Source organism: Podarcis pityusensis (genome assembly GCF_964106645.2).
Source record: "Podarcis pityusensis genome assembly, chromosome: 10".
Classification (NCBI taxonomy): domain Eukaryota; kingdom Metazoa; phylum Chordata; class Lepidosauria; order Squamata; family Lacertidae; genus Podarcis; species Podarcis pityusensis.
In genome coordinates this window covers 26,474,566-26,496,926 of record NC_138035.1, presented here as the reverse complement: position 1 = coordinate 26,496,926, position 22,361 = coordinate 26,474,566, and the positions used below count along the sequence as shown (strand labels likewise).

General features: G+C 42.6%; 2 protein-coding genes across 5 annotated transcripts in view; one reads left to right on the top strand and one right to left on the bottom strand.

Moving 5' to 3' along the window:
- CRY1 (cryptochrome circadian regulator 1) overlaps window positions 1-11,348 on the bottom strand; it is a 32,107-nt gene extending 20,759 nt beyond the window's left edge. The window contains exon 1 of one of the 4 annotated variants that reach the window (XM_080971710.1): window positions 10,540-11,348. In XM_080971710.1, coding sequence (XP_080827836.1) covers window positions 10,540-10,697 — 158 coding nt within the window. In that variant the 5' untranslated portion in view covers window positions 10,698-11,348. The remainder of the gene's footprint in view (window positions 1-10,539) is intronic. The other 3 variants (XM_080971709.1, XM_080971708.1, XM_080971707.1) reach the window with 3 other exon arrangements.
- Window positions 11,349-17,917: 6,569 nt separating this feature from the next.
- On the top strand, window positions 17,918-21,375 carry MTERF2 (mitochondrial transcription termination factor 2). Its single transcript, XM_080971786.1, has 2 exons — window positions 17,918-18,201; window positions 19,823-21,375. The coding sequence occupies exon 2, from the start codon at window positions 19,858-19,860 to the stop codon at window positions 21,022-21,024; it is 1,167 nt and encodes a 388-aa protein (XP_080827912.1). The 5' UTR covers window positions 17,918-18,201; window positions 19,823-19,857; the 3' UTR covers window positions 21,025-21,375.
- Window positions 21,376-22,361: the final 986 nt, after the last annotated feature.

Below are 22,361 nucleotides of genomic sequence, written 5' to 3'. Positions count from 1 at the left end.
ACAGACTAAAGAAGTTCTTCCTTTCTTATGGCATAATGGATCAAAGTGCCCAATAAAACTATAGTTCAGATTTTCTATCATGAAAGTTCTAGGACTCAAAAACTTTGCTCATAAGTCTGGATGCACAGAAGTTAAACCTGAATATTGAAAGTCAACATATATAGAGCAGTGGTGTCCAAACTTTTTTCAAAGAGGGCCAGATTTGATGAAGTGAAGGGCCGGATTAGGCACCTGAAACGGACTTTGGATGTGCCTGATATAAAGAGTAGGCAATACCCACTTAAGACATACTAATGCTCACCTACTGAAATGTATGACTAACATGGAATTTCACCCTTTTTTTTATTTTGAAAAAAATGGGGGGGTCACCTTGCGAATTAAGATGTTTTTATTGCTTGTCATTAGTTTTTCAATTTTCAAAAAATGTTAATTTTATTACCTATTAATTACCTCTTTTTTGATCTGATACAATTGGGGTGGGGGAGTCTATCAACTGAGCTAGGAAATCCACTTCCACCCAAATTCCCTCAACTTCTCTAAGGCAGTGTCACAAAATCACTTTTGTGTGTGTAAGAAACACTCATTTTTGTACATAAATTTCTGTAGTTAGCATCTAGTTACAATATTACATATTTCAGTTCTGACAAAACACTATTTTTTGAACCTGGGAAAATATGAAACATCACTAGATAGAATGTAATTATAACATAGAATTTAGGTGAGTAAGCATAATTAGCATTTATAGCCCAGATGGTGGGACAAGGAGTGCCTTTTACCAAGTTCAGCTGGTGTACCAGCAGCAGCTCTACTTAGATTAAACTGATCTTGAATCAGTTAGTGATGTCCTGGTTAAATCCAGACTGACTACTGCAAAGCACTCCATGTGGGGGTGCCTCTGGAGATACTTCAGAAACTTCACCTAGGGTAAAATGCCGTTGCCCAAATGTTGATTGGGTGAGGTACTCAGAGCATATAACTACAATAGTTTAACAGCTGCAGTGGTTGCCAGTTCATTTTTAGGTCCAATTCAAAGTGATGGTTATGACCTTTGAAAACCTTAATGGTTTGGGACTGGGATAATTGAAGGATCACCTACAAATAGGAAGCTGCCTAGATCTTAAGATCAGCCTTGGAGGCTGTGGGTACAATTAGCCTGGCAGACATATAAGATAGGATTTTTGGTGGCAGTCCCATCTACAGAACTTCCTTCTCTGACAGCTGTTCAGATTTGTTTTAGACAGATCCTACAAACTACATTTCCAATTGGTTAAGCTGGTATCCTATACAGTGGTATCTCGAGTTACAGATGCTTCAGGTTACAGACTCCGCTAACCCAGAAATAGTACCTTGGGTTAAGAACTTTGCTTCAGGATGCGAACAGAAATCGTGCTCCGGCGGCACGGTGGCAGCAGGAGGCCCCATTACCTAAAGTGGTGCTTCAGGTTAAGAACAGTTTCAGGTTAAGAACGGACCTCCGGAACGAATTAAGTACTTAACCTGAGGTACCACTGTACTAAGAGTGAGGGGGTAGCTGTAATACATATGGTTATACCATCTGCTGTTGGTTTGTTTTTATTTAGTAATATCAACATTGTATTGATTTCAATTCTGTAGTTAACAATGTTGCATTATTGCTGCCACCTTTTATTTTAAGTACCGTATTTTTCGCTCTATAGGACGCACTTTTTCCCCTCCAAAAATGAAGGGGAAATGTGTGTGCGAATGCAGGCTTACGCTGAAGCCTGGAGAGGGAGAGGGGTCGGTGCGCACCGACCCCTCTCATTCTCCAGGCTTCAGGCAGCTAGCCGCAAGCCTTCTGAGCGCAGCGGGAGTTCCCGCGGGCTCCGAAGGCTTGCGGATAGCAGCCTGAAGCCTGAAGTCCGGGGAGCGCAGCGCCAATTCCTGCTGCGCTCCCCAGGCTTCAGGCAGCTATCCGCAAGCCTTTGGAGCCCAGAGGGAGTTCCCGCCGCACTCAGAAGGCTTTCGGATAGCAGCCTGTTCCGGGGGCTGGGGTTGGGGGAAGCTCGGGCTTCCCCAGCCCCGCAAGCTCCGGGAGTGGCGGCGAGGTTGCGCGCAATCTTGCCGCTGCTCCTGGACCTGTTCTGGGGGGCTGGGATCGGGGGAAGCTCGGGCTTCCCCAGCCCGGCAAGCTCTGGGAGTGGCGGCGAGGTTTCACGCCATCTTGCCGCCGCTCCCGGACCTGTTCTGGGGGCTGGGGTAGGGGGAAGCTTGGGCTTCCCCCGCCCCAGCCCCGCGGCTAAAAACGAAGCCAAGGCAGCGAGCAGGATCCATCCCACTTGCTGTCTTGGCTTCTGCCAAAGCCGCACGCAGCCTCTCCCGGCTGGAGACATTGCGCACAGCTAAAGAGGAAGCCAAGACAGGCATCGGGATGGATCCCGCTCGCTGTCTTGGCTTCTTTGCTCTTTGGGGCGGGGGGGGGGAAATAAAATTTTTTCCCCTTTATTTCCTCCCCCCCCAAAAAAAACTAGGTGCGCTCTATGGTCCGGTGCGCCCTATGGAGTGAAAAATGCGGTATAAATTGCCTTGGAAGGATCCATGATCCTGAAAAGCAGAACTGATAATGCTTCAATGAATGAGAATTAAACTAGTGAGAACATTTACTCTAGTCATGCAATTAAAAGCAAACACAAAAACTAAAGTTAAAATCTTCCATATTTGGATTCCCATTAATGAAAATTAAAATGCTATTTAAGAATGTCCATTGCAATGACAACTAACAGTAGAAAGAACTCATGGAAGAAAAAGTGCTGTGAAGTCTATTTACCGTACATGTGCTTATCATAAATAGAATTTATGCCAGATAAAAAGGTTAAGGTTTCTAGGACAGACTCTTCCATCATCTATATATCACATTGAATATAGCAGGTAAACACATTTGCTCATTGCAAGGAAAGTCCATTGTGTCACTATCATTGTACAAACTATGCTGTATTTATACATAACTGAACAAACTGGTCTTCTCCGATATAACCAAATCTTTATATACTGCTTGACATTATTTAGTTCTCAAAACACTTGCTTCTTTAACAGATGACTCATTCAGTTAGTTATACAACTGTACTGGTCTATGGTGTCTTAGCTGAAGTATTCAGGCAAATAAAGGTCTCATGATGCTACTGCTTTTGTTCATTTTATCATCTTACACAGAAGCCATTTTTCTTTTTTTAAAAGTGATATCCCAGACAGCAGTATCAAACTGTCCTATGAAGAGCTGAATATGCTTCAGAATGTCAGTCTTGTAGTTTCAAAAGCTCTCATCAGCATTCACCATGTATAAGGTTGATAAAGCATGATGTTCTAAAATAATTCCTTTTGATTTCAACAGGCTTATTTCACTCTTTTGTTGATCAACTAAACATTTATTTACATTTTTGGTCCAGAAATAAAGTCAGTAAAATTAAATCCCAACTTAAGAGACAAAATAATTGCTAAAAGGCAGCACCTTAGTTAATTACCAAGAGAAAGAGAAAACTACCTACCTACATTCTACCTGCCAGAATCTGTTTCTTGAAGTGACAGTTATGTAGCTTGAGTACCAGGAGAACAGAGTTTACAAGTGCAACAGCACCATGACTGTCTGTCCCCTCTTGCCCAAGCTGGAAGTAGTGCTTGTATGAACTGTTCATCTGACCTCCATGGCCTGTAGTTATATAGTGGTTATGATTACAATCACCCACCACTCCCTCACCAACAACAGGAGAGGAGCAGTGACCCGGTCAACTGCAAAGCAGGTTAAACTCTCATTACCATCTTCCTGCTTTGCTTTCTACCTTTCTCCCCATGAAGGGAGAGGAGAGATGCCAGATCACCCCTGGAAGACACTGGACCCACCCACTGATTTCTAACAGATGGTGTTGACACCATACTTCTGAGTGGAGTACAGCGGTTAAAATGGGGAGGAGGGTGTTGTTTTTATGTGAATGATTTTTGGACTGGGGAAGCTTGAGGTTTTGTTTATTTGCTAATTAATGGGTCTGAGTATGACTTTGTTATTTGAGTATTGTTAATGCTGTTTGCTACCCCTCCCAGATGTTATGTTATATGAAATATTGATGTATTATATGATTTCCCTCTTATGGTATTGTGTATTGTATATCTTTTTTTGGCTGTAAGTAGCTTACAGACCTTTGGGTAAAGGTAAAGGGACCCTTGACCATTAGGTTTAGTTGTGACAGACTCTGGGGTTGCGGCGCTCATCTCGCTTTATTGGCCGAGGGAGACAGTGTACAGCTTCCGGGTCATGTGGCCAGCATGACTAAGTCGCTTCTGGCAAACCAGAGCAGCACACGGAAACGCCGTTTACCTTCCTGCCGGAGCGGTACCTATTTATCTACTTGCACTTTGACGTGCTTTCGAACTGCTAAGTTGGCAGGAGCAGGGACTGAGCAACGGGAGCTCACCCCGTGGCGGGGATTCGACCCGCCGACCTTCTGATCGGCAAGTCCTAGGCTCTGTGGTTTAACCCACAGCACCACCCGCGTCCCTCAACCTTTGGGTAACAAGTGACTAATAAATGTGGGGGGGGGGGGGGAGAGAGAGAGATGGAAATTTGCCCGAAGCCTAGAGAGTGAATCACAATGAGAATTTCTTAGAATTTTAGGGATTCCTTCAATTACTATAATCTGAAGCACATAATGACCTTTTTGCTGATGCCTAGTCAATATGAAAGTAAAGTAAACCAGTGCCACCAGACAGAAACAGAGTAACTCAATATGGTTATGATTTTTTCTCAAATTTGTTTTATATTTTTCTAAACCACTTTAATATTTTTTCCCAATCAAGTGGTATATGTATGTATGCATAAATAAATAAATAAATAAATAAATAAATAAATAAATAAGTGCAGAGAAGGCCTAACAACAGGCTATTCCACAGGTGACCACACATACTTGTAAGTAAAAAGCTTATACCTATTAAATCTGTGGTTACTGAATACTGTTCCACATTTAAACAGTTATGTGTTTTACTTGTAGACTATTTTAAGAGTGCTGAAAGCAATTTAAGATAAGGGTTAAAACACTAGAGATAAAAATGTAGGAAGCAAATAACACAAGACAGACTTCAGTCCTGGCTTGGTATTCTGGCTTGTTAGCAATCTGTAATGTGAATAAACAACTCCTTGCCAGTTTGGGTGCAGCAACAAACAATATGTTGCTAACCAGTAATACAAGCTTTATATCATTTCTCATGGAGTAAAAAGGGAAAGAGGTTGGCAAGTGGGCCTGCAGTTCATGTCAGCTCATTCATATTCAGACTATAGCATGTTGTTACACTGGGCCAGTACGCAAATTTGGAGCCATATTGAACAATTCTTCCCTCCCAAAACAGCCTTGTCCACATGCAATACAGGAATAACCCTAGGCTACAATTCATGGTTAGCGAGGCGAGTGCTTAACCACAGCACTGGATTAAAACTGCTAGCTAAGTCAAACTTTTGCTTAGCTCACCATGGGACTATTCAAGACTGGGGAGGAGCAACGCAGTTTAGAGCTTCTCTCCAGGAGCCCATACAACTCCAGGAAGTCAGTCTGGTTTACCATGTCATGGAAACCAGGCCAGTATAGTCCCCTTGTGGGCACTATACTCCAGCCTCCTGATCATTTTGATCTTCCCTATCCTTTCAGTTCTTGATTCTCTCAAAAAATGTTAGCAGGGCAGAAGCTTGTTTGATAATTTGATAGTGCTTTCTACCCATTTATACAGAACTGTTGTTATAATTAGCTGGTAACTTCCTGGATGTTCAATTAGCTACTTTCCAGCCCTCTAGTATAGAAGCTAATGTTAGGAACAAGTTATACATTATTGAATGTATCTAACAATATACTCAATTCCTTCCCTCTGCTTCCCTCTTTTGCATAATATTTTGCTTCTTTTTGCTTTCATGTTCTCTTATTCAATTTTCGGGGGGGGGGGTGCCTTCTTGCCCCTGAATCTGTAGCATATGTTCTATTGCCATGGCTTTAAATAACCTCCAAGCTTTTAAAAGAGATGAGATTCTCTTGACTCTCCCTGTCATAATCATTTTTAAAATAAGTTTACTTTTCGAAGTCAAATGTGACTGTTTTGAACTGTGTACACACTATAGTTTTAAAGAATGTTCAAAACACATTCTTTCTCTCAAAGAATTCTGGGCGCTGTAGCTCAGCCCTCACAGAGTTACAACTCCCATCAACTCCTCATTACAGTGCCCAGAATTCTTTGAGGGAAAGAATGTGCTTTAAAGATATAGTGTATACAGAACCTTGGATTTCTACTGGCAATTTTCCAGTTATATGTATATTGAATTTCATATTACTGTGGTCACTGTTCCCCTTAGTTTAGCAACACTTACATCTTGCTCTAGGTCCTCGTCAACACAATTCCAGCTCCATGCCCCACTCATTCCCTAGCCAACTGTTTTAAAAAATCAGTCATTTAGGGTATCTAGAAATGTTGTCTCTTTGTCATTATATAACTCTATGCAATATCACCCACTATTAACACTTTGGATCCCTCTGATTTATTTCTCCATTTCAAGTTCAACTTGATGGGGGGGAGGAGCATGATAATATGTCTCCATTATGACATTATTTTTCAAACCTTGCTTCTGTGGAGGAGTCTGCACCTTTTCTAGATTGACTTCTATGCCCTCCTTGACATGCAGTGCTTAACCACACTTAAGACACATTTCATCGCTCTGTGTATTCGGGAGAGCCCTGAATGATTATCCCCGTTCCACCAGATTCCTCTTATACCCACTATATTTACACAAAAACGTAAGAATAGCCCTGCTGGATCAGGCCAGTGATCCACCTAGTCCAGCATCCTGTTCTCACAGTGGCCATCCTGATGCATATGGAAGCCTGCAAGTAGGACCTGAGCACAACAGCACTCTTTCCTCCTGAGGATTCCAGGAACTGGGTTCTATTTGCTTTACGAGGGGATTTTCAGGGGGAGTAGGGAAGCCATTCATTTAACGTATTGTCATCAAAATATAGTGAATATACTCCCTGCTCTACACCAGAATCATGCACCCATTTCAGAAAACATGGGTTAAAACACAACATGACTCTTGCAGAGGGAAATCAATTAAAAACATGTTTGAAAGATTCTTGTTCCAAATGCAAAAAATAAAATTACATATCTGATCAAGGTTAACATTTATTTATTTACAGTGGTCTGTTCTTAAGCCAAAACTGTTCTCAACCTGAGGCACGCTTTTGCTAATGGGGCATCCTGCTGCAGCCGTGCCACAACTTCCGCTTGAATCCTGGGGCATAGTTCGCTACCAGGAGCATCTACTTCCAGGTTAGTGGAGCTCGTTACCCGAAGTATTCGTAAGGAGGACAGTACGTAACCCGAGGTTCCACTGTAATTTTAAAACATGTCTACAAATGATTATATTGCCCAGAACAAGGCATACATACACTTCCAAGAAGACTAATTTAAGTAATACAGCAGTAGCAGTTATGTTTGTTTGCTACTACACAAAGTTACAATATATTGTATTTATGTAGTGGAACCTTTCAGTTCTCAACTCATTCTTAATTCATATTTACAGCACCCGCTGCAAATGCTCCCCTCCTTTCATTTTACAAATGGGCAAGTCACTGAATCTGTGGCTAGCTGAGACAGAAGTCCAGTGTTCTATTTAAGCTTTCCCAACCTGGTGCCCTCCAAATGATCCAAATTCCAACTCCCATCAGCCTCAATCAGCATGACACACTGTCTGGGATGATGAAACCTGAATCCAAAACATTTGGAGGGCAGCATGTTGAAGAAAGGCTGTTCTATCTACTTCCTCCAGTTACGCTGTCACAATGAATTTCCTTAACTCAAATTATGATGCCACTACCCGTTAACTTTTATTTATTTATACTCCAACAAACTCTACAGTTCTGTGATTCTGTGATTCTTTCCTCAACTGCAGGACCCAAGGCAACATTCATAAGGCACTCAATTTTGATGATGGTAATGCTTACCTCGGGTATACAGTGACAAATCAAAGAGACAATAAAAGCATGTGAAGTTTTGTTGGTTAAATAAAAAAAATCAAAAATCCACTATCAGGCAATACCTTTATTAGAACTTCAAAAAACCTTAAGTCTTGCAAGCTAGCTAACTAAAGAACAAGACACTGAAGGCCCCTGGGACTAATGATAGAAATGGCCCCATGATATATGTCTAACCAGCCTCCTAAGCATTTTAACAAGTGACTACAATATTATTTTCTTTTAAGAATTAAGTACACTTCTGGCCTAGATCTAATCTTTTAAAAAATAACTGATAAGCCCCAACCTATGAAATCCTTTTGTTGGGGCTAATTGTTTAACCAATAACTGGTATTGCATTTTACCAGAGTTCAAAAACAAAAAAGAGAATGCTTCACGTTGCCTTTATCTACTACCCCTGGCAATTAAAAAGTTTTGAAATGATGATTATTGGTTTCTTTTTTGAAATATTTATTGCCATGTATGACTCACTTCACTTAATATGTCTCAAAGTAGAGTTTTAAATTAATATACTATCTCAATGTTGATTTAATGCAAAACTTGAGAAATTCTAAAACTGTTCTGACTCCCATAACAGCATCCAAATGAAAGCTAGCCACTTAATTCAAAGCAAGATTCACAGAAGTCTTACTACAACAACACACTGCAGAATGAAGTACACAGGATCTGTCACAAATATTCTGAGCCACTTTCGTCTTGAACAACTTGTTAGCTAAGAAATAAGGTGCATTAAAAACATTACACAAAGAAACTCAAACTCAACTTTAAAGCTTTTACATTATGAGAACTATAACAAATGCACCAGGAATGGGGACAAGAGAAAGGAGGTCAGTAACACCACGCAAGGCATCTGGCATGTCAGTATGGCAGCAATAGACAAAATTCATTCACAAGTGTACTATGCATTTTCCTTACATCTTACAGTTTTAAGCATCTCCACTAGTATTTCCTTGTGCCTACTATACAGTGTTGATATATTTTACCAAGTATTCATTCAATACCCTATTTTTGACTTCTAAAATCACAATTTTTAAAATGGTGAACAGATGGCAACATACCTTTAGCAGCTTAAATCCAGACCCAAAAGAGGCCCTGGCAGAAATATTTACTATCTGCCATGACCAAGAAATTGCTACCAACCATACTGCATAGTAAGTAGCATAATATAAACTAGAAGACTAGACTAGACTCCCGTCCCTGCCCCCACATCAGTTCTACTTCAAGTAAAAGTTGCCCAGCAGCATTATGTACCAAGTTTTCTAGTTATCTGTGAATTAGCCATGGAACACATGTGGATATCTAGCAGTTCTGGTTCACAATAAACTGGTTTAATTAGTTCAGAATGCAACTAAGAAGCTTCCTTTGAAAGACCTGCACACTCCTTACAGCAATTGATAATCCTCTTCATCTTTATTGTGTTCCACGAATGTCAAAGTAGTCCATATCATTTGTCTACCTTTGCTACTGACCAGACACCAGTTTTGAACAGTGTTTTTGTGACAAGAACTAACCTATTAAGTTTGAACTCACCAAAAAAAAGTCAGATACAGCTCTCATTGCCTAATTTTTCAGCACCATTTGGAACAGCTACATACAAATATACACAAATTTCCCCAATGTTTTATTGATTCGAAGCAACTTTTAGTAGGCCTCTTAGCCTCACAATGTCTGTGGTTGGAAAATGAGCATAACACTGCTTGCGAAATATCCAAGTGAGGTTATGTCTTGCTTTGCACAGCAACAGAAGGAACTGCAAGTACAAGGAAGAGGCTGGAAAGGGCATAATTAGGAGTAGGTCATAGCTAGAAAGAGGAAGGTGAGCATCATGGCCACACATATATAACCTAGGATGGCAAAGCCTCTGTTGCACAGCAAGGGCATTAAAGTGAAAGCTAAGACTCAAGATTACATCTTTAAAGCGGACAGTGACAAACATGTAATGGGTATAACTTTTGGAGCCTTTCACAAATATCTGTTACCCTGTTCGGCTGGAGAACAGGAAACAGAGGTAAGGTTTAGTGGGTTTTTATTTGTTTTTTAATTGGGCCAGCTTTGTTTGTACAAGTATTAAACTATACAATTTTTCTGAGTTCTCAAAAATCCTTTTGACAACACCAACATGGGCTAGAATTTATTCATCGCTTTAAATAAACACTCTTTTGCATGCAGTGAGAGAAGCGCAGTTGCTTAAGAAGTTAACGACGCAATCCGTTCCCATGGGAAATGGCAAGCTTTAAAAATCAAGTCATGCTGAGAACATAAGCGGGTGGCCGAAGTGCGCCGTCGTTTCATTAGCTCCGAGTGCCAGGACGTCAAGATTGATTTCACCGGCGTTACATAGTACCTGAAACGGCGTTGTATAACCAGCGGCCAACGCGCGTGCGCAGACGACGCCCAAACCTCTCCCATTTCCTCCCCCCCCCCCCCATTCCTACCCGCAACCGGGAACCTTCTGAATGGGGATTTATAAAAACCGACCGGCTAAATAAAAAAAGAGCCGCATCCTCGCGCTCACTCATTCACTGACCTCCACCGGTTGATCCCCACGTTGGAGGAGCCCGCGAACCAGGGGTCCAGGATGTAGACGCAGCGCACCGTGTCGGCGCCTTGGATGACTTCCCTCAGCGCCGGGTTGTCGTGGAGCCGGAGCCCCTTGCGGAACCAGTGCACCGCGTTCACCCCCATCTTCCGAGGGGCGCCCGGTTACTCCCCTCACAGGTTCTCCTGGCGGCGGAGGCCGGTGGATGTTGAGGCGGCGGGTGGGGGAAGATAAGTCGGAGGGAAGAGCTGCCGGCTGTTCAGGAATAAATGAAGTCGGCGTCGCGGCTCATGCCGAGCCGGGGTCCCGCCACTGAGGGAAAACACCCTCAGGGGGGGTTATACAGAAGAAGGAACAGGGGAGCTAAGGGGAGCGGGGGGCCGTAGGCAGCGGCGGCTTTAGGACCCGGTGGAGGCGGCAGCTGCGGCTGTGGAGGCGGCGGCAGCTCCAGTAGCAGTGGCGATGGCCTCCAGCGAGAAACGCATTACCCCTTCTTTCCTCAGCCCCGCGCCCGCTCCACGCAGTCGGCGGTTAGGAGATGGAGGGGGGTTCGAAGAGCTCCGCGGAGTTCGACGCAGACCCGGCTCCAGCTGAACGGACAGCGGTTAGTTCCTCTCCTGGGTTTTTCCCCCTCACACGCAGCCACAAACCGGCCGCCGCTCTCCTCGCCGCCCGCCCTGTGACTCTACGCAGCAACCCTGCACTACAGGAGCCGCCCAGCGCCGCCCCCTCCTCCCCATTGGCTGCCCGCGCGGCACGTGACCTCCGGCCGCCTCACGTTTCTGAAATGTGTTTACGGGTTTCTGGCGGGCGGAGGGAGGGAGGGAAGGAAGGAGCGGGTGTCTCCGCGCGCGCGCGCAGCGCAGAGCTCAGGAGCCACGCGGGGCTGAAAGAACCAAAGCCACAAAACTTAACGGCTTACTTTAAAGCACTGTCAACACACACACACGGAGGAACGAGCTCGTCCGAAACGGCGAAGCTCCAGCCGCGAGCCGCCCTCAGTCGACGGACAAACATAAAATGAGGCCAGGGGGCGTGGTTAACCGGCCTCCAGGCCACGCCCTCAGGGCGTGCGCGAATGTCCCGGATGAGCACGGGGCTTCGGTGGAGGTTTCTGTTAAGCGCGTGGCGAGCCGCGTAAATGCGCGCGGGCGCCGGAGCCGCTGGGTTACATATGCGCGCGTGCACGTACGCACGGGGTGCGCGCACTGGTGTCTCTACTCCCCGTCCCCGTCCCCGCTTTTATTGCAGCCGCCTGGGCCAGCCCGTGCGCGGCTCGTGTTTGCAACACATGGGTGAGGCGTGGGCGCGCGCGCCGTTCGGGTCCTTCCGCTCGCACGGATGGCGACGGGGGCGGCCTGGAGCGCGCGGGCGGCGAGAGGCAGCGCTGCGAACCTTGGAGAAGTCGTCGTTATGTAACTGAAGTGCGTGAGGCGGCTGCGGCCTCCCTGTCACCTCGCAGCGGTGCTTCCGCCCTGCTACTGTTACGGTCCGCGTCAGGCGCTGCATTTTAATTTAAATATTATTACTTAGTTCGCCACGCTCTACAGTCAAATAAAAACTCAGAACCTCTTCCGTAGGGCAAAAAACCCCCACCTCTGCTCGTGCTTTATTTATCAGTGCCAGTTCACTTAAAGGTTCGCCCACCAATATGAGGATGCATTTGAGAGTTGGTAATTGTGGATTGGAAATGGACTTTTGCAGACCTTTCTCCAAAGATAGTTTCAAGACCTTCGATGTACATTGCTGGCGTGTTTTTACAAAAAGCATAAACTCTCTCGATAACCCAGATTATGTCATCTGAGAGCCCCTCTAGGCCAGTCCCTGGCTGCCAAGGACCTGCAGCACTGACGGAGATGCTGAGGCAAATGAGGAGACACAGATGGGAAGGCGGGTTTTGGTACTTATTTCTACCATGCAGATTACTCTCGTGTGGGAACATTTCATGGCTCCTGTTTGGAAACTGTACTGTTTACACTGCCTCGGTAATCTGGAGCATCTAATGGCTCTCCAACTCTATCACACTCCACAGAGAAAGGGAGACAATAGCACAACAAAAACAATTACAACATAATAAAATAACAGTAATGTGGTTGCAAGAGTGGAACCATTGTCCTACTTTCTCCCCTCACAGCTTCCATAATGGGACAGGAGAAAGCCAGTTTGATGGGATAAATTGCTCATTCCCTCTCCAAAGCCTAACTTCATAAATGAAAAAGTCTATATTTGATAAAGTGGATACCCTAATCTTGCTCTGAACAAGCTAGACAGAAATAGGAAGTATCTCCTATGCCAACAACATTAGATTAGACAGACTTTAGATTAGTCAAGGCTATCCTGCATTTTCATCCACTTTGCACCAAAATAAACCCATACCCTGTCATTTCTTACTACGCAGAAGCCTTTAAAAAAACTTGCTATTCTACACCATTTGGAAAGTAGCTGCAAGCAAAACTATTAATTCACATACTTTTCCCAGAGTGCATTTTTTCTCAGAATATCTGCTTTCAAAGCCACTTGAAGATACCATGCATTTAAACACATGACTTCCCTTATTAGACTTAGAGAATCATGGGGTCTGTAGCTTTGCCCCTCACAAAACTACAATTTCCAGTACCCTTACTACACAACAGTTGCCTGGATTCTTTGGGGGAACCTTTAAATGTATGTCAGTAAGTTGAGGTGCTGATTTAGTGGGAATTTGAAAACAAGGGTTGTATACGCACAAAGCATTTGAAACACATTCTTTTCTGCGAAGAATTTTGGGCACTGTTAGTTTACCCTTCACAGAGTTACAATTCCCAGCAGCTCCTAACAAACTACAGTGCTCAGAATTCTTTGAGGGAAAGAATACCCTTCAAATGTGTTTTCTAGGTTTAGTGTGTACGCAGCCTATGGCACATCCAGATGATTGTGCAACAGAATAATATCTTTAACATTATGTGAAGAGAGTTTGCCTTAGGGACTTTGGTTTCATGATAATGAGGTATATAGGTGTTCACATCCAAGCCACCTTGGGTCACACCCACTTTGGAAGCATGCCTGGTCTAACAGTACCTAAGAGGCTTGGGAGAGGGAGGGGGTTGCAGACAGCTTCTGTTTAATACACTATAAGGTGGTGTAGGTTTTATAGGGCCAAAATAATGTCGCTGGGAATCTAGTATTAACTGTGTGCTTGACCTGCTCAGCATATTCACTTGCAATTAAGTGGATTACTACAAAGACACCACAAATCTCCAGTGCTCCCTCTTTCATAGGAAACTAATCCTATAAAAAGACGGACCTGTATTTTTAACAATTCAGGGCTTCTTCAACCACAGCTTCCTACATTTTCACTTTTATGCTAAATTTGAAGCTGGGGCATATGAAGATTGTGTATCTTAAGAATGTAGGTACTGCATTATTTATTGAAAAAAATATTAGCTGATCTTCAGTTTTGTCTCTCGGGGTGAGGTACAGCATAAAATACAGTAAATACAATCAAATAACAAATTGCATCAGCAGTTTAAAAATGTGCAAGTTTTGCAGTTTTCCACATGTTTGGAGACTTAGCTGCTGGTATCATGGACTGCAAAGCCTATGGTTGCTCATTCTGCAGTTGGCACGGATTAATAGTGACACATGTGTCACTACAGTAGGATGAAGTTGCAGGCACAGGCTGACCACTGGAGTTAGATGTGTGCTAGATGTAATCTACCTCCATCCCCTTCAAAAGTACCATGCAGATACAGAAAAGGAACTGAGGAATTCAAGAGAGAGAGCATGGCCCACTGTCTTTAAGGGTAGACCTCTACTTGAAAGACATTCCTTTAATAGCCAAGGGAAGGGTTTCTCCATAAGCCTAACGCAGTGGAGGAATGTGAATGAAGCACTGTGTGTCTACCTCAAAATGTTTGCAGGTGCAAACATTATGCAAGGCAAGATCAGGTATAACCACCCAGATACCATCACAAGCACAAATAATAATGAATGCACAATAAAAAAGATGTCCAGAGGGATGCTTAAGTAGATGGGAGGATAACACTTGTTCTAGAATGCTACCATACCTTTCCTTTCCTTATGCAAAAGAAGGCAGATTACAGGTGAGAAAGTTACTTCTTCATTATAGGCCAGGGATTCCAAAATGAAGGCTGAATACTCACCAGTGTGTTGCAGAATTTAAACCACGTATGTGTGTGAAGGTCTTTAAGATGCCAACAGTTTGTACTGAAGCAAACGTCTGGCAGCCAGCGTTGCAGAACTTCACTGAGCATTAAGTAAGTGTGTTTTATTTTTTCAAAATTTATTTTTTCATAATGTCTTTTGCCATAACACACTTCAAAAAAGTCCAAACTGTGGCATAATGAATCACTGATACAAATGGAATCGGAGCACTTCTCAGACACAATACACTTCTTCAAAACAATTCAGATCCCTTTTATTGTTATCTTTGCCACAATAAACCCCTCCCAAATACAGTAATGCTAGATCTTTGAGAGGTCTAATTGCAACTATGCCTTCATTCACACAGATTAATAATAATAATAAATAATAATAAAATTTTATTTATATCCTGCCCTCCCCAGCCGAAGCCAAGCTCAGAGCGGCTAACAACAATAAAAGAAACACAATTTACATAAAATCCCAATCAATTAATTGAAATGCAATCTAAAATCAACTCATTCTAAAATCAATTCAAAATCAAATTAATGGCAACCATTAGGCTAGAGTTCTGTGAGGGTTAACAAAGGAGGGGGTCAGGCTGTGCCCTGGCCAAAGGCCTGGTGGAACAGCTCTGTCTTGCAGGCCCTGCGGAAAGATGTCAAGTCCCGCAGGGCCCTGGTCTCTTGTGACAGAGTGTTCCACCAGATCGGGGCCACGGCCAAAAAAGCCCTGGCTCTGGTTGAGGCCAGCCTAACCTCCCTGTGGCCCGGGATCTCCAATATGTTTTTATTTGAAGACCGTAAGGTCCTCCGTGGACCATAGCAGGAGAGGCGGTCTTGTAGGTAGGAGGGTCCTAGGCCATATTAATGTGTGATTTGTTCAAACAACCCAACATTTGGGGAACCCACCATTTGGGGAAAGGCCTTCCCTTTCCTAAGAAACAACAGTTGGTGGGACACCCCATGCAGCCCATAATAACAATAGAATACTTGCTGATAAGACACACCACTAGTTAAACTGAGGAACAGAGGGAATTGCTGAGCAAAAAGAACAACAAAGTTCTGATTGTATGCATGGTTCTTTCCTCAGTGTAAAATTATTTCAGAGCTGCGCAGTGGAATAGCACCCAACATAGCAGTGTTTGATAATGAAATTTACATGTTAAAACAACAATGCGATTTCCATATTTCTGCTACAATCCATGACCACTAGCTCTTGGCAGTTCTGCCCCTTTTGATGTCTGTCATAGCCACACCCCTATGGAGAGTCTAAAAATGTAGGCAGCTGTGTTAAGCCATATATACGCAAATACAAGCACCTTCCCACCCCTGGAAGAAAAGCAGCAGTACAGTGGTACCTCGGGTTACAGCCGCTTCAGGTTACAGAAGCTTCAGGTTACAGACTCTGCTAACCCAGAAGTAGTACCTCGGGTTAAGAACTTTACCTCAGGATAAGAACACAAATCTCGCCGCGGCGGCAACAAGAGGCCCCATTAGCTAAAGTGATACCTCAGATTAAGAACAGTTTCAGGTTAGGAACGGACCTCCAGAACAAATTAAGTTCTTAACCCGAGGTACCACTGTACATAGAAAAACACCCAATTCATTGAGGTCTGCTGACAGTCATTGAACAGACACTAATAGGATAAATTCAACTCGCAAAACTCACTGAAATTTAACAAAAGATCTTCAGCCAGCTGAAATGCAGCCCTTAGTAGGAACCCCATGAAAGAAAAGGGGGGAAATATATCCAACCTTTCCTTATTTCCCTGACTTCCTGTATGCTAGTCTATTGGAAATAATAGGAAAATGTGAAAGAACTCTTGAAGAAGCATAGTTGTACCACACTCAGTGCCAGATTTATGTATATAAGCTAAACAAGCTATAGTTTAGGGGCCCACTCTCTTGGGGGCCCAAAAAAAATTAAAGGGAAAAAAACCCTGGATGTACATTTCCAAAATACTGTATAAGATAAAAAACAAATAAAATAAAACCTACATACAGTTAGAGCTTAATAATTATTTCACTATTAATATCCTTCTTCTTAGTTGTATTTCACTATTAATAGCCTTCTTCTTAATTGCATTTCAAAAACAGTGACAAATTGTTATTCCCAAAGGACAGCTGGACAGCTGGACATATAAAGGGCCCCATTACCTTCAGTAGCTTAGGGCCTCATCAAACCTAAATCCGGCCCTGACCACACTAGTTCTCTTTGCACTAAGTACTGTACTAAGGCTTGGCAGAACATTGTGTACCATGAAGCAAGAAAGAAATCCAAAGCATCTAATGTCTTTGAAAGCTAGGAGTATAACAAACCCTGTAATTTGCTAATCATATGGTGCTTGTTATGACGTTAAGTGCAAGGTGGTGTTAGTGTTGCCTGAGTGTGCTTTTAATGACATGTTTCCACACCTGAAAAGTTTTGTTTCTTTTTAAGATTTCCACGTGATGCAGTTTCCTGCAAGTTGCTTTTATAATAATTAGAATGTATACCTGTAGTATTTTGACTACTGCGTTACTGATCTAGCTTAAAATTATGTAAAAAGAACCTCTCCTACTTCTTAAAAATTAGGCAGTTATATTAACATTTACTTTTATGTTTAGTTTGCATACTAAACTGCGTGCTTCATGGCTTCAGGAAGGAATGTATTCTATTTGTGCTGGTGTCAGTCAAGATTGACAATCAGATGAAGGGAGTTTCATCAATTAACCGGTCCAAGTGAAGCCATTGTCCACTTTGCACCATTTCAAATTTCAAAACTTGCTGCTGAATAAATGTCAGTCCATGCCAATGCTCACTTAAACAGCTCTCCCAGAAGAGTCCTGGGAACGGTAGCTTTTTGAGGGTGCTGGGCATTACATACACTACAGTTTCCAACACTCTTTGGGGGAAAGCCATGAGTGTTAAAAGTGGTAGAAATGTGCTTTAAAAATGTATGCTGTGAATAAGTATCTCAGTTTCTCCCACTCTTTTGCAAATAAGTGTTTCTGTCCTTTGCGGTTATTATGGAAAAGTGGTGGTTGCAGGGAACGGTGTGTTCTTCTTGTGCTTATTTTTCCTTTTTTAAAAAATCACAACATCAACAAATCCGTTTCAAATCACTCCTCTGGCTTGCCACCAACCCGAGTTGCAAAAGTGGAAATGGTTCGCTCCGCCAGCATTACACCCCTCCCTCTGCCTCGCACAATGAATGGTATGGCCAAGAAGCGTGCCCGGGTAGCTGTTACTGCCGCCTCTCCATTGGTGGAAATGCAGACGCCCCTTTGCTGCGCTTCCGGATCTCCCCTCGCGCTTTAGGCCCGGAGGAGCTGCCGCGCGCGCGGGGTCTGCACTGAGGATGGGGATCCCGGACGGGGCAGTGCAATGTCAAGCGCCCAAGGGATCGCCGAGGCCTGATCTGGAGGGAATGGCGGAGGCAGCAGCAAAGCCCGGCCGCAGCAGCTTTACGGAAGGGAAACAGACGGTCACCCAGCAAGGGCGGTGTGTGGGTTGAGCTCCGACCTAGTAAGTATCTCTCGCTGGAAGGGACAGTCCGTTGTTTGGCACACACCTGGCCACCAGTTCAGTGCCGGATTTACGTATCAGCTAAACAAGCTATAGCTTAGGGCCCCACTCTCTTGGGGGGGCCCCCAAAATGGAAAAAACAACCAGGATGTACATTTCCAAAATATAAGACAAAAAACAAATAAAATAAAACCTACATACAGCAACCGTGTTTTGTGTTGTGTAGGCTCCTGTGATGTAAGTAATGGGCCCCCAATCATTTTAAGTTAGGGCTTAATAATTATTTCACTATTAATATGCTTCTCCTTAATTGCATTTCAGTTCAACAATTACTTTGATAAAATACGTATTCTGTTATGTGCAAATGGCTTTAGATACCTGTTAGGTCCATAAATTACCATATAGCATATATTCAACACAAAAAACAGCGACAATTTGTTGTTGACAAATGACAGCTGGACATATAAAGGGGGAATCCAATCACTGTTCTTTTGGTCTTCTGTCTGAGACCATCAGGGTTGGCATAGCAACTGGGCAGGGCTCCTGTGTATGTACTGGTATGGTCAAGGATTATGGCTGCCCTGTATCAAACCTTTCCCATTTTGTAGTCCTTCCTTCATGGAGTAAAATAAAAGTGGAACAGTGGAAATCCGCTGTATGGTTGATTTTCTATGAATTTATAAAGAAGCGTAGCGTATGTAGTGTGTGTGTGTGAAGTTTGTACAAACTGAATGATTGGGGGGGGTGTTTCCTGCTACAACCTTAAAGATAAAGGAACTGGTTTGGCAAGCTTGCACAGATCCAGGATCTCAAGGATTAGAAGGGACTCGGGCCTCATCCAGACTGACCCCCCCAAAAAACTCCTATCAATATAAAAAAGAGGTGCATCTTCAGCATATAACAAAAGTTGTACAATAGGGGAGCCTCTGTGGGGAGGGTTTTTCAGTAACATGGCTACCTCCATGGTACTTCAAGGGACTGAAGCTCTTTTCAAGTTTTGCCAAAAACATAGTGCATGTCTCCTGAAGTTCTACCTGCTTCTGTGATGGTGAAAAAATAGAGGCCTTGCAAAATAGGCGAGAGTAAGGTTGTGAAATGGGACCTTTAAAAAAATGAAAACAAATAGATTTAACTGTCATGGGTGTGTGAAGGTGACTGGTGCACTTACCTTAACAATACAGATGTAGCAGATGGTTGTGCTTTCCCATCCATTCCTTGGTCCTCTTGATCAATTCCTCCGGCAGTTAAAGCGTGCGGTTTTATTTTACCCCCTATTAGGTCTCAGGAGGTGTAGCAACAGGCACCCAGCCTCTTGCATTGCAAGTTTCTGTTGACCTACTAACATAAATTCTGCTACAGATTAACAGTCGTTTATCATTTATATCTGGCTGAGACAGAAGGTGCAAAGTACTTCACAGCATGCCCATTATTTAAATATGAATATTTGAATGCAGCTGACACAGAGTGGAGCATAATTACAGCCTGGAAAGACTGTTGTTAAACAGGAGCAGAAATCCCCTAAGTGGGGAAAAGATTGTTTTCTTGTTCTCCCCCCCCCCCCAAAAAAAAAAGTTGAACAGGCACAGCATTAATATTATCTCAAATGCTTTCATTCTTTCAGGCCTTCTCAGACGTAGTGCTAAATCACAAACTGAAATGACCCACGTTGCTCCAAATCTATTTATGCGATCTCAGCCTCGCCTGCTGTTGACAGCTCTTTCAGCCTTATGGAATCAAAGACAAAACAGAAACTTTTTACTGCATTTTAGATATACATCTGATGTTGCTGCTGGAGAGAACAAGGCCACTGTACAAAGCCTCTATGAGCTATCTGTGGATATCAAGAAGATCCGTAGGCTAAAGCCATGGGTGCTCTCAAAAGAGGTGACACACGTCAAGGAAACAGCTAAGATTTTGCAAGAAATGGGAGCTGACAAGAGTTCTGTGGCATATATTTTTGAACGCTGTCCTGAGGCAATTCTTTGTAGCCCTACAGATATCCATTATCAGAGAGAATTGTGGTTATCAGTCTGCCAAAATGAAAAACAACTAGTTGAATTAATAAAACGGTTCCCAGACTCCTTTTTTACAGTTAAAAACTATGAAAACCAGAAAGCCAATGTTAGGTTCTTCAAAGATCTGGGACTGAAAAATGCGGTTATCAGCCGGCTCCTAACAAGTGCATCAAATATTTTTTATAATCCTGTTGCAAAGAACAAGCATATGATAGAAACCCTACAAAGTAACTATATAAGGCTAGGAGGTTCACAGGAGAATATGAAGAACTGGATGATGAAATTACTGAGTCAAAACCCATTTATTTTGTTAAATTCTTCGGCTGCTGTTGAAGAAAATTTGGGTTTTTTTCAGAAGAACAAATTCACTGACTTTGAAGTTTTGAGTCTGCTATCCAAGCTGAAGGGCTTTGTTTTTCAACTTAACCCTAGTAGCATGCAGAATAGCCTGCTGTTCTCCAAGAACATCTTCAAATGCAGTGATCAAGAGTTAAAAGAGCTAATAATAAAATGCCCTGCCCTTCTCTACTACTCAGTTCCAGTTCTGGAAGAAAGACTGGAGGGGCTATTGAAGGTGGGAATTTCTGTGGACCAAATTAAACAAACACCTGCAGTGTTAGAACTGTCAGCAGAAATAGTGCAATATAGGATTAAAAAACTAGATGCCATAGGATACAGTCTAAAAGGCAGAACTCTAGAATACCTGAATGGGACAAAAAAGGATTTTGAAGTTACTTACGGAAAGATACAAGAAAAAAAGGAGAGGCCAATATTTAATCCAGTTGCTCCTTTAAACATTGAAGATTAATTTCTGGAATGTATTTAAGAATGCCACATGGGAGTTTGAGATGAAAGAGGTTGGGTGACTTTTTATACTTGGAGAACACTGAATGTAATTGATACTCAAAATGGATTTTTATTCACACCCTACTTCTTTCAGTTTAAATGAATTTTTTAAAACATGGAACTCAATGAGTAATGGGATTGCAAGTTTCTCCACCAAATTGGACACCATCTTATCAGAAACTTAACTTGAAGATGCTGCTGTTAACAGTGTTGCTGATACTGAGTGCAATATACTAACCAAAAGAAAGATAAACCCACCAGGTCATTCTGTATCAGTTTTCAGTAAGTTGACAAATAAAAGCTTTCAAAACAATGTCTTAAGGAAATAGCCCTGTAGTGTCACAGTTGCATAATTTTAACATCCTATTATTAGGATTGCCACACTCCTTAAGAGTGCTGGGAGTTTTGGATTCTAAGCACCCCTCTTCCTATCCATCAACCAGCCTGGGTTTTCACTTTTTTGAAAGCTTTATACCTAAGCACACAAAATAAGCAGGCACTCAGTACCAGAGAGAACTAAGTAAGCTTGGATCAGTGAGGATGCTTTTAAAATCAGCCACATCAATTCTGAACGTTACATTTCTTTTATCCCCAGTAGGACTAAGCATATGTAACCAGACAATACTGTGATCACAATACCTCATTTACAGTTTAAGACCCTCAGTGGAGGGTTGCCACCTTGAATGGCAATTAATTTCTACAGCATTTTAAGTCTAAATATTTCTCTGTTCTATCTCTTTGTTTCAGTCTGGCTACTCATTCTAAAAATAATATCCACATACAAACCAATTAAAAGTCAAACATCTGGAAGACACTCAGAATTTTTTTTACAAAGATCCTTAACAAAAAGGAACAGGATGTTTCTGCTTTAATAAATGCTTTTAGGAGTCTTTGTTAGAGAGTGGTTGAACAGCATGGAGCAGTAAACTGAAATTTTCCAATATCTGCAATCATGCTAGTCAAGGTATCCCAGATGAAGAGCTCCTTTTAAGCTCTCATATAGCCATGGCCTTCTTACAGTCTTTTGCTGTCTTAATTCAGCTCCCCGAAAACACTTATTCAGAGAGTAGCGGTGATAAAATCATTATGTTGGGATGGTTTGGTGTATCACATTCTGGGTTTGAAGAATTCTGTTCTCTCACCCTTTACAAAAGTTTGATGTATAGAAATATTTTAAGTAAAATATTATGAAGCTGGCTTACCATTGTTCCAGCCTTGTCTTGTCTGACTGGCAACAGCTCCCCCCATGGTCTTGAGTACAGATGTTTCCCAGCCTTGCTACATAATTTATTTTTTTAA